The sequence below is a fragment of the Camellia sinensis genome, chromosome 6, assembly GCF_055761805.1.
Source record: "Camellia sinensis isolate YWXY chromosome 6, ASM5576180v1, whole genome shotgun sequence".
NCBI lineage: Eukaryota > Viridiplantae > Streptophyta > Magnoliopsida > Ericales > Theaceae > Camellia > Camellia sinensis.
The window spans coordinates 108,321,521-108,334,510 of NC_138966.1; the positions used below are offsets into that span (position 1 = coordinate 108,321,521).

The 12,990-nt window shown below is 44.0% G+C and overlaps 2 protein-coding genes across 2 annotated transcripts; both read left to right on the forward strand.

The window, feature by feature from the left end:
• The first annotated feature begins 2,864 nt into the window (after window positions 1-2,864).
• LOC145793488 (uncharacterized) lies at window positions 2,865-3,823 on the forward strand. Its single transcript, XM_082876327.1, has 2 exons — window positions 2,865-3,153; window positions 3,204-3,823. The coding sequence occupies exons 1-2, from the start codon at window positions 2,865-2,867 to the stop codon at window positions 3,821-3,823; spliced, it is 909 nt and encodes a 302-aa protein (XP_082732453.1).
• A 995-nt stretch (window positions 3,824-4,818) lies between these two features.
• LOC145793489 (uncharacterized) lies at window positions 4,819-8,628 on the forward strand. Its single transcript, XM_082876328.1, has 3 exons — window positions 4,819-5,971; window positions 6,404-7,983; window positions 8,095-8,628. Exons 1-3 carry the CDS (start codon window positions 4,819-4,821, stop codon window positions 8,626-8,628), a joined length of 3,267 nt encoding a protein of 1,088 aa, XP_082732454.1.
• Window positions 8,629-12,990: the final 4,362 nt, after the last annotated feature.

The following is a 12,990-nucleotide window of genomic DNA, read 5'->3' on the forward strand; positions in this document are numbered from 1 at the left end:
ACTTAATCCCTATCCTGATTCGGTGTGGTTCTACATCAATATCCTCATTAAGATGCCTTAAACTAGGCCTAAGAATGCCTAAAATAAAATGAGGATGCAAAGATGCACTTTAAAAACATTTTTAGAAAACAGGGGTTATGCTCAAGCGTGTCTATATCCGCTCGAGCGGACATGCAGACAAGAGTCTCCGCTCGAGCGTGAATCAATCCGCTCGAGCGGACTGCAAGCTACAGTAAAAGTACTAGATGTGTGAAAATCACGCTCGATTGGGTGCTCAATACCCGCTCGATCGTGTGACACAAGACCTCACTTGAGTGTCCAATACCCCGCTCGAGCGGACTGTAAAACAGATGAAAGTACTGGGAACACAATTTTCCCGCTCGAGCACCAGTAACCCTGCTCGAGCGGAAGTCCAAATTCTGGAAATTTCAGATTCGAACCTCAAGCTCAAAACCAAGTTTTAAAACACCAAATTCGATCCTCTTGGACCAATTTTCTGGAAAACTCTTCAAAACCTATAATATAACATGTTTCAAAGGTCAATTTGAGAAATCAAAGCCCAAGGGTAGTTCAATTAAACACAATTTCAAACTAATTTTCATGAACATAACTCAAACAAGACATTTATGAGTTTAAACCAATTCAAAGCTTCAATTACATGCTCTACTGAGCCAATTTCTTCCAAAACATGGTAAAATCATGAACTATGATCAAAAGATGAACATGCATGAAGCAATCTCATGAACAATAACTTCAAAACTCAAGAATGGCAACATGCATACATGATTTGAGCTACAATTCAAAATGCTAGAAACAATTCATGACTTAGCTCTTCAATATGACATGAACCATGCAAGAACCAACTTAAAGACACAATTAGGAGGTTGAATTCCTTACCTAAGTCTTTAATTTAAGGTATGGAAGTCCTATTCTTGCAACTCTTCTACCAATTCTCCAAGTTCCAAGCAAATGTGAGATGAAATCAAGCTCTCTCTCTTATCACTCTCTCTAGTCGGCTATAGCAAGGAAAACAAATGGCTGAGCAAATGTGTGTCTAAGTGTAATCAAGTCTCAATATGTTTGGTGTAGTGGCCCACTAGGATGGCATGTTGGTAATTAAGCCAACTATTGCAATTTATCCTCATTTAATCTAATTAAATCATACCAAATCACATTTCAATTAAATACACCATAAAATCATATAAATTATGATTAACACATATCACTAATCAATTTCAGATTCGGCCGCCGATAAGGCCTTCAATTTGTAGTTTAAAGCATAAAACATGAATAGATAATTTAACAGTCAACAGATAGATATGCATTCAAACTAGCACAATCAATCAATCAGTTTAGTGATTTCAGTTAATTCAGTCAGTTATCATAATCAGTCTCAGTTTAACAGTAATCAGTGGTTTATCAGTAATCAGTGGTGAGGGTTGTCACACGTGCTCACCCTATGAGATTTTGTGGCGGAAAAGATGTGGTGATCCCGCCGAGTTAAAGGCGTGGAATGTATTTTTGAGAGCACAAGGCTCTTTTCTTTTGTTCTAATTATTTTAACAAGTTAAGGGCTTTACATGTATAGGTTTGAAAACTATCATTTTGTGTAACCAAACATAAGCCTTGAAAATTGTAGGCCTTGAGGGCATTGAATTGTACTTGATATATATTATGTCATATGCTATAGATTCATATTCTATGAATATTAAATATATAACCGCATGTGGAATATTTTTTTGTAATCTCTAGAGTTTAATGAATACACATGTTAGAGATTAATGATGATGTAAATGTTGAGACTTTAATTCCGTATACATTAAGCAATGAAAATTATTGTATGAAAACAAGATTATGTAATTAGAAGTTAATAAATCTATATTACGTTAATTATTCAGGGTGTGACGGCAGCGATATACTCAATCCATCCTCTTTCAACAAGAAAAATATTTTTTTCTTATAAGCTCTAATAGTTGCCATCATGCGAAAATATCTTGTATTTTTATCCCCCTACTGCATCCATCTTGGCTTTGCTCTCTGTGCCCGATACATCTCCTGCTTATCCAATAACTCATCCAACTCTTGCCTTAGCCTTTGATCTAGGCCGGTAAATGGATCGGATTCGGATCGGATCTGTCAAAATTCGAATCCTATTAAGACAAACCCGAATCCGATCCGAATCCGTTTAGTCCATATCCGATTATAGATATCCGAATCAGAATCCGAAGATTTCAAATATCCGATCCGATAATCCGATCCGATCCATTTATTTATTTATTGAGCTATAGTTTTATATAATTTGGTTTTTTTTTTCATTTTGTGTTTTTTTATTCAAATTGAGAATAATCGGTTCGGATTATCGGATTATCGGATCGGATTTTTGCATGTTCAATCCGTTTAATAAACGGATTCAGATTATCAGGTTATTGGATCGGATTTTTTATAAACGGGTTCGAATTATCAGGTTGAATTCGGGTCGGATTCGGATTAAATCCGATCCATTGACAGCCCTGCTTTGATTTATCGTATGGTGGGACATTACATCACGATCCGCCTGCAATTCCCTTAACACTCTTCGGATATCCTCAATTTGTCTGGCCAGATTACGACTTGATAACTAGTTCTTTTTGTTGATATCGACTATTCTCTCTCTACCTGAGAACCTCTCTCTCTTCATGAGAGTTCTTCTTACCCTAGGGTTTTATTCTAGGCTCTCCATTCAAGTGGACCTCAGCTTCTCTCTTTTCTGAGGCATTTTCACAGCCTTGTCACCCTTTTTCTCCTCGTTTCTGCTTGTATTTCTCTTGCTTCTGCACTAGCCTCTGGTTACTAGGTTTTGCTCCTGTTTTTCAGTCTGGCAGGTGATGGGCGACTCTGTGACCATCGACTTGGAGGAGGGTTCGGGTGAAAGCACCGACAACTCTCATTTGTGCTTGGTAGGAAAGGTTTTAGCCTCTAAGATTTTGAATCGATCAGCTGTCTCCAAGATCATTCAGAGTGCATGGAAGACTAGGGAGGAAATTGCAGTCTCGCCGTGGCCTGACAATGTGTTCTTATTTCGGTTCGGCAATCCGGAGGATAGACTCAAGGTTCTTAGGGAAGCTCCGTGGTCCATTATGGAAAATCTTCTTGTCTTACAGCCTCTAAAGATGGGTTGCTCTATTTCTGAGATGGACTTTTCTTTTTGCCCTTTCTGGGTCAAGTCCATGGACTCCCAATGGATCGTTTAACCCGTCGCAATGGTCAAATCATAGCCGAGAGTTTGGGTCAGTTGATCGGTGTTGAAGCTCCTCATGATGGTTTACTGCTACATAGGAGTTTTTTGCGCATTAGAGTGGAACTGGATATTTCTAAACCCATTCCAAGAGGTTTCATAATGAAGAGGAAGGACCCAAACACTCTCAATATCATGGAGAAATGGATCGACTTCAAATATGAGAAACTTTCAGATTACTATTATGACTGTGGCAGAATTAGGCATGATAACAAATCTTGTAAATTTACTGGGAGAGAGGCAGGACGTCATTCTGGGTATGGCCCTCATTTGAGAACTGGAGTAGCTCCGAAGCTCAATCTACCGGTGGATTTTATCCAAAAGAAAATTGATGAATTGGAGGCCAGTATCCGACCCCTTCTTGGCCGAAAAACTTCGGCGGTGACGGTGGAACCGGAGGTACTAGTGGCGCGTGAGTATGATGCGCGTGTACATTCGTCCCAAGGACAATTAGGTACATCGGAGGGAGTGGTGCAAGGGCCACCCTCATGCTCTGTTGGAACAGAGCCAGACCTGTCCACCATTCGAGGTTGCCACGTGGTCTTGTAACAATTTCTCCTGAAATTCCCATATCAGAAGTTTTGTCCAGAGATACACCTCAGCACGAGGTCACACCTTTTCAGAAGGATCTGGGCCTGGATACCACACCTCTCTTAGCCCATCAGGGAGTCGATCCCTCTACCAATCCACATCTTGTTGGGCCTACCAAACCTTTCCCATCAGGTAATCCACTCCAAGCCCCACTTGGCCCCAACCCTTCTAACTTAAAAAGTCAATCCTCTTCTCTCCCAATTCTAAAACTTCCCCCTCTGACTGGGCCTGCCTACTATGTCACTGAACCTGCTGATAGCCTAGACTCACTCTCTAGCCCAAAATCCCTAGCCTTGGACTCAAATATTACTGATACAATGTTGCCCAACGTGTTTAACAATCTCTCTCTTAAAAGAAAGGCCACTGACTTCCCCCCTCCCCTCATGCCCACCCTAAAGTTTCTAAAACATACCCCCATCCCATACCAAATGCCATTAATCTCATCCTCTCCAACCCAATGTAAACCCAAGACCAAACCCATTACCCGCCCCAGAAAGACACGCCAAGGATCTCCACACTTGAGGAGTAACCAACAGTTGCCATGCCTTGACTTGGTGGAAGTGGAAATTCAACATGTTGACAATGTGCAGCAAACTTGGCCTTCTCTCTCTATGCATGGAATGCATGCCTATCCCCCTAGTTCTGTTGATGCTGACTTGGGCTCGAATAATCCATGCACGCCCCCAGTTGTAACAAATGTTGCATCCAAACAAGACGGACTGGTGGCTGGTCCTATACAGCCACAACCCCCATGTTTATAATCAGCTGGAATTGTCAGGGGCTGGGACGACCCCTGACAATCCAGATAGTCCGAGGGTTGTGCAAAACCCATCATCCCATTGTGGTTTTCTTAATGGAGACAAAGAATAAACGCTCTGTTTTGGAGCGCCTTCGCCGACGTTTGCGTTTCACTAACAGTTCTTATGTTCGTTCTCGTGTTGGCTTTGTGGTGGATGGATGAAATAGTCATTGATGTTCGTTCTCGTAATCAGAACTTGCTCTGCTATGTCTTATCTCATCATGGTATATCTTGGCTTGCCACCTTCATTCATGCACCGCCCAGGGAACAACTTCGCAACCTGTTTTGGGATTCTATCCGAGCCATAGCCTTTGAAAACCAATTTCCTTGGCTTTGCTTGAGTGATTTTAATGAGATAGGGGCCTTTTGGGAAAAGACTGGGGGCGCAGGACCTATAGCTAGGAGAATTTTGGGCTTTCAACAATTGCTCCAGGAGTGTGCTCTAATGGATTTGGAGTTCAAGGATCATGGTTTTACGTGGACAAACAACCAGTCGGGGAGGCATAATGTCTGGGAAAGAATTGACCGAGCAGTGGCAACTGTAGATTGGCGAGAACTTTTCCCCCATACGCAACTTCTTCATGAGCTTCTTATTGGTTCAGATCATTGTCCACTTATCCTTAACATTTGTCTCCCCCCTAAAAGAGTGCCTCGTCTGTTCAAGTTTGAATCAATGTGGACAACTTCTCCGGACTGTCTTGAAGTTGTTAGAGCTAAGTGGGAGGAGGTTAATAGGGGCTCTCCCATGTTTAAATTGTGTCAAAAATTGAAAGGCTGCAAACTGGTGCTGAAATCTTGGAGTCAGAGTGAATTCGGAGACAATCAAACCAAGTTAGCAGAGCTTAATTCCAAGTTGTCTCATCTCCAAGCTCTTGACTGGTCTGAGTTCAACGTAGCTGCCCAAAAGGAGACTCAAGATGACATTTTGAGAGTGCTCCTCCATGAGGAGATGTTCCTTCATCAGCGATCTCGAGTGAATTGGTTAAAGTCGGGAGATCAAAATTCTGCATTTTTTCATGCCACTTTAATCCAGCGCCGACAACGGAACCAATTGGTTAAATTGCAAAATGAGGATGGACAGTGGTTATCCACTGATGAGGCGATTAACTCATATCTCCATGATTACTTCTCTCATTTGTTTACCAGCATTCCTTCCCAAAACTTTGATCACCTTGTGTCAACTGTCCAACGGGTTATTTCCGAAGAGATGAATGCCTCTTTAACCAACCCGGTGTCCAACGCCGAAATTCGATCCACAGCATTTCAATTGGGACCTCTGAAAGCACCAGGACCTGACGGTTTCTCTGGTATCTTTTTCCAAACTTATTAGGAGGTGGTGGGTAATGATGTCTGCTCGGCGATTCAAAGTTTTTTTACTACTGGGCATCTCTTGAAAGAACTGAATTATACCAACTTGGTCCTCATCCCCAAAGTGCCTAACCCAGAAAAACTCACTCAATTCTGACCCATCAGCTTGCGTAATTTCACCCTCAAAATCATCTCCAAAATTTTGGCCAATAGATTGAAACCAATCCTGAAAAGTGTGATCTCCCCATAACAGTCAGCATTTGTGCCAGGGCGTTTGATCCAAGATAACATCTTGGTAGCTCATGAAGCTTTTCACCATCTGAAACTGAAGAAGACTGGCATTGGTTATGAGATGGCAATCAAGTTAGATTTTAATAAGGCATATGACCGCATACAATGAGATTTCTTAGAGGCTTTTCTTCTCCAAATAGGGTTCAGTTCAGTTTGGGTTCAGTGGATCATGGCAGTGGTAAGTACGGTGTCCTTCTCAATTTTTGCTAATGAGGAGAAACGAGCCACCTTCATTCCTCAAAGAGGTCTCCGTCAGGGCGACCCAATTTCACCGTACCTGTTTACTTTGGTTACTGATGTTCTCTCAAGAATGATTTCCAGGAGCACTTTTGATAATTGGTTTCAGGGCATAACGTTGAGTCGAGATTGCCCCATCTTGTCCCATTTAATTTTTGCAGATGATGTCCTCCTTTTTTCTACTGCTTCCATGGCCCAATGTCAACATTTGAAAACTTGTCTGGATGAGTATTGCCTTGCCTTGGGCCAACTGATCAATTGGGAGAAGTCCAGCATTCGTTTTTCAACCAACACCCCAGTGCCAGTTCAACAAGAGATCTGCTCATTCATGGGCTTTGCCCCCATGTTGCACAATTCCAAATATCTTGGTCTCCCTTCCTTTTGGGGCCGATTAAAGACGGAAGTTTTCGGGTATTTGATTGAAAGGGCTGTTCAAAAAATGCAAGGTTGGAAGCAGCATTTATTATCTCAATCGGGTCGTGAAATACTCCTTAAATCGGTGGTACAAGCAATCCCAACCTATGCTATGGCTTGTTTCGCCTTTCCCAAAAAATTTTGCGATCAACTTAATGGTTTTATGAGTAATTTTTGGTGGAGAGGAGATCCGAATGGTCGTCGCATTCATTGGGTTAATTGGAAAAGTTTTTCAGTTGCTAAGTTGCAGGGCGGTTTGGTGTTTCGAGACTTCAAGGCATTTAATTTAGCTCTTCTGGCTCAGCAAGCTTGGCGGATCTTGAAATTTCCTCATTCCTACTGCACAAGAATTCTGAGAGGCATCTACTTCCCTCACACGGATTTTATGCAGGCACAGAAAGGGAGGAAGGCCTCTTGGGCCTGGGCTAGCCTACTTCAAAGTAGGCAGTTGCTTGAGCACGGTGTTCGTTGGCAAATGGACAACGGTAAATCTATCAAGTTTTGGGAGGACAAGTGGATACCAAGTTTACCCGAGTTTCAAATTCCGAACTCTCGACCGCCGGATTGTAGTATCTCACAAGTCTCTGATGTTATTGTCCCTAATAGCACTAAATGGAATATCAATAAATTGGGAAATGTAGTTAGTGCAGAGGTTCTTGCTCATATTCGGTCCATACCCATCTCATGTGAAGACCAAGCTGATGTGGTCATCTGGCGTTATACTCCGAAAGGTAACTATGAGGTTCGCAGTGGTTATCATATTGCAATTCAAGATTCTTTCCATTTTGACTCCAAGCTAGCGGCCTCCCTCTCTTTTTCCCCCCCGGCGAGCATGTGGAGTTTGATTTGGTCTCTTAACATCCCTCCGAAAGTTCGTCACTTTTGGTGGCGTGTGTGTCAGAATAAGTTAGCTACAAAGGAAAACCTGTTTTGTAGGAAATGTGCTCCATCGAGTCAATGCCCAGCGTGTGCCTGTCCGGTTGAATCCATTGAACACCTTCTGTTCCACTGCCCTTGGACTAGGACTGTCTGGTTCGGTAGTGACCTTGGCATTCGAGGTGATATGCAAGTTTGCAATTCTGTTGCTGAGTGGACTTACTTTGTTATGAATATGTGCTCCAACAAATCAGAATAGTTAGAAATCATTAGGAAAGTGGCAATGGTGGGTTGGTGTATTTAGAGATCTCGAAACGATTGGGTCTTTAACCACAATCCCCTAAATCCCACGGTCACTTTGCATCAAGCCACAGCTGCATGGAGAGAGTTATATGTGCTTAATCACCTTGGTGCTCGACAGCCGAATGCAGCAGTGTCCGAGCCCCCTAGCCGTAGATGGAGTCCACCAGGTCTGGGCCACTTTAAGCTTAACTGTGATGCCAGCTTCACTAAAGACAGGTCAAAAGCTTCCCTGGCTGCCATTCTTCGGAATCGGGAAGGTCAGCTGGTCGATGGTCGCACTTCTATTGTTCATGTATTGTCAACCTTGCAAGGAGAAGCCCAAGCGTTTCGAATGGCTTGCGCCTTTTCTCAAACCCTCAACCTCAGCCAAATCAGTGTGGAAGGAGATAGCAAAACAGTCATCGAGTTGAGTGTCTCTGAACTAGTTCCTCCATGGGATTGCATGGCTATTATACATGATATTCGCTCTGCGAAGTCTCGGAACAACATTTCTTTCTGCTGGTCGCCTAGAAGCTCCAATCGTGCAGCCCACTAGGTAGCTTCTCGCAACTTGACAGGCATGCTTCCCCTCGACTGGGTTGCCCATCCTCCTCCGACCCTTAAGGCTATCTTATCTCTGGACTCTTTGTAAGCCGGTTGGCATTTTCTTGTTCAAAAAAAAAAAAAGATTACAACTTGATAAATTATGCCAGTTACGCAAGTGCCTAATCAGCATCATTGTCTAACATACTTGATAAAGATTACGCAACTTGATAAAGATTACGCAACTTGATAAATTAAGACCCTATAAAAAAAAAAAAAAATCATTGTCTAACATACTTCATTATCCAAATTAAAGCCAGCAAAACAAAACCCTCCTTGTCCGTAGACCCTATGACTTAAGAATGAATAAGACCTTTTTTGCCCAAAAGTTTAGCAAGAAAAACAAAATTATTTAAAAGAACAAAATAAAAATTATTTTTTGTCTAAACATGCCAATAGTAGAGATGGTAAAATTGATACTATTAATTACAAGAATAAAAAAAAATCTAAAAAAAAGGTTTTACAATATATAAAAATTAAAAAAAGAGTTCACTATTTAAATATGAAAATGAAACATTTAATATTTTGTTTTAGGCTTCCAAAAATATTGGGTCAGTCTTACTATATATTAGATGGATTTACCATCTACAAACAAATCTTTTTTTAATCCGTACAAGTTTAAAATTTTAAATATGAATTATATATTAGACATGTGATCACCTAAACCAAATTATTCCTAATAAATTAATCCACCGACAAATTAGGTTGTATTGTTGTACATTTGAGAGCTATCAAATTCCCAAAACTCCTTCTAACACATTTTTGTTATTATTTAATTATCAAAACACTCCTAACACGTTGAACACCAATTTTTTTTGATATTTTTTTGTACATTTTAATAGTAATAATAATAGGGACAAGAGTAAGGAATATGCAAAAACATGTTACATTGTCTCTTGTGATACAACTAATACATTGGTCTTTGATAAGCAATGCATTATACTTCTACTTACAATTACTATAACATTTTTTAAAAAAAGCTATTATAGAGGGACGTGCATGGAAGTGGTTAAGTCTAGGGACAACCTAGGATTAGTCTTTTGATTACTTTTTTTTTTTCAATTTATTTTTTTTAAAAAATTGGGCTGGGCCTTGAGTGTAGTGAGAAAATAATCCTAAATAATTTAGTTAGGCGTAATTGTTTTTTTGACAAATTACTTGATGATACTACAAGAGACTTGGACGGGTCGGACTGATCCACGCTTCTCTAATCGGTATCCGAATGACCAAGCCCACCTAAAGACCTACACAAGAGTTCAACGGGGAATGGGGAGTCCCCCAGCGATCCGACGAGCAAGTTAGAGAGAGAGAAGTGGAGTGTCGAGATGGAGTAGAGATAGAAAAGCTTAACCTTCTTTCTATCTTCGACGTCTGCTTATATCCTCTGGTAATCATTTCGTTGTCCCTTCCGACCTGTCACCTTGGCCGAAAGTCTATGATGTAGCTTACCTTATTCAGGGTGAGGGCGTGTCGTCCCAATGGAGAGGGGTTATCGCAATAAATGTTGTAAGAGGCCTCATTAATGGCGATGTGCCGTGGTAATAACTTTGCAGATCTTTGTCTGCTGATGTGGCTTGCCCTTCTCTAGCCATGTGTCTTGATGTCATTGGCTCTTACTGCTGTGTGGGGCTTCAGCAGTGCTGGGCTTTATTAATTAAATTATGTATTGGGCCCTAAGTGGTAGGCTTGGGTTGTTCATAGTGGGCTATAGCCTTTGTGGGCCTACCCATGTCAGTAGTCCCCCATTCTCAAGTGCAGCTTTAGTCCAACAAAGGGAATAATGAAAAAAATGAGGGTTGTGAGAGGGTTGACCAACCATAAGGAGGGCCGACCGCGAAGGGTGGCGGAGTGGAGGGACCGACCATGAAGGGTGGCGGAGTGGAGGGACCGACCATGAGGAGGGCCGACCGCGAAGGGTGGCCGAGTGGAGGAACCGACCATGAGGAGGGCCGACCGCGAGGGTGGTGAAGCGGCGCGGGGCTCGAGAGGCGGCGTGGTACGTGTTGAAATGAAGTGGAATAGACAGGGAAGGGGAAGGGGGCAGTGTATCGTGGTCGTACACGTAGCAGAATCTCATAGTGGGGGAGGTTAGGCGTTGGGTAATAAGTGAAACGATAGGGCATTTTAGGTTGTTGAAAAGACAGTTTTGGCGGACTGTTGAAAATTTTTCAAACTGACAGAAATTAATTGTGACCCTTGGAATACGGGTAAGCCTTGGGCTTTTGGTATTGTCTGTTTTACCTACCTTTTTGCAAAAAATCAAAACGTTCCAAGTGTTAACTCCTTCGTTGCTAGTGATACACCCTTGCGACATTTTGTAGACTATCTCACACTAGCATCTAAAGCTATTCGCCGACATACAAGAGGGATGGCCCAAGAAGAAGGAACAGCCGCGAGGGTTGATTCATTGGGAGACGACGATGCTGTGGATTTGACAGAACAATACCGGACGGAGAGGCGAGTGGGGAGCAAGGAGGAGCCGGTGAGGCGACCTCGTTCGTCCACGGTGATAGCGGCTGTGCAGCCAATCATCCAAGTTGAGCCAGGTCACTAGCATATGAAAGCCTACAAGTCGACCGTCACCGCGAAGGAGTTGGTGAGTATACGTGAGAGATACCAGATTCCCACAGAAATAGAGTTGAAGTTGCCGTCCACGAAGGAGAGGCTATCCGATGCCCGACTGGGGGAGTTTGCCCTCTACGAGGAGGCATTGAAGGGAGGGTTGAGGTTGCCGATTCTGGAGGTAGTAGTGGGTGTCCTAAACCGGTTGGAAGTGGCGCCGGGTCAACTAATTCCCAATGCGTGAAAGATTGTACTGGCTTGCGCGAGCGCGTGGCCAAGGGCGAATGAGGAGGCAACCATGACGGTGGACGAGTTTTTTGCGTGCTATAAGGCGTCGGGGCAGCAAGAGACTTGGGTCACTTTGCAGGCGGCGGCAGGGAAGGGGCTGGTGGCGGGGTTGCTGTCATCGATAAAGGGGTGGAGGCCGCGGTGGTTCTATGTGTCCGCCAACAGAGGGGTTGGAGTGCGCACAGTTTAGAAAGTGCCCACCAAGTCTGTGGAGCCAAAACTGAGGGCAGCAGCTGAAGAGAGAGTAAAGGAATAGAGGGAGAAGGAGGGGGCCAGATGGGACGAGCTTGTTCAGCCATCGGCCTTGTTTGTCGCAGGTTTGGGTCCTTAGCCGATTGATGGAGACCTCGAACCGGCAGAATTAGAGGCGAGAAGAGAGGCACAAGAGGCGGAGGATAGGACCATTCTCGCTAAGGCCAGTAAATTCAAAGAGTCACAGGAAGACCGGCCGCTGAAATCGAGTGCGAGAGAGAGGATCCGACCACGCTTCAAACTTGTGGTGGAGAAGGACTTGGGTGGATTTGAGCCACGACCGCCCCCAATTGATCCTTTGAAGGAGAGGGCCTACAAGGAGATGGGGGGTGTGGTGAGAAAAAGAGAGTGAGGAGGAGCTTGCCTTGAAGATAAGGAAGGAGGTGACGGCAGAGGAGACCCCCATAGCGAAGGAGGCAGAGGAGAGGAGAGTGAGGGCGACTCCAGAAGGGGTGGTTGTTCCAGAGGTACAGGGAGACAAAGGTGAATGGGGCCCAAGAGGGAGAAGAGCACATGACTGCCATGGGCCCCAAGATGCAAGTAGAGAGTGGGTCTGCTGGCCCTAAGGTGCCCCAAGGAGAGGGAAAGGAAGCTAGATTGAAGACCACTTTTTACCATGTCCCAACCGTGTCTGGGGTACTAGGAGGAGTAGGAGTAGAGGCCAGGGTAGCTGCAGATCGCCTCTTGCGAGTAGTGGAGGAGGCAGCAGTGAGCTCCGTGGCAAATTTTACTGAGGCTGAGCTGCTGAGGGGGTTGTGTTCTGCCCAAATGGAGGCGACCTCCTTAGTCGGGGCCCTTCTGAGAAAGGCAGCGGCTGCAAAAGGTGAAGTGGGGCGGTTGAAGGCAAAGTTGGAGGGGGTGGTGGCCCAACTTGAGAACTTAAGGAGGGAGACTGCAGGTTGGCGAAAGGCCGCACGAAGTGCGTGTGTTAGAGGGTTGGAAGAGGCTCAGAAGGCGAAGACAATGGAAGTGTTGGCGATTATGCAGCACAATGTTGCCACTCGAGCCCATGCTGAGCTGCTCGCGACCAAGTTGGAGCTAGAGGACGAACGCCGCAAGGTAGTGTCGCTCGAGTTCCAGCTGGCTGGCGAGCAGAAGAAACTGGAAGATGCTAAAAATGCCTGTACGGTTGCCAATGAGCGGTTTGAAGAGGCTATGACCAACAATGAAGATTTGCGCGCCCAGTGGGTCAAAGAAAAGGAGGAAGCAGACC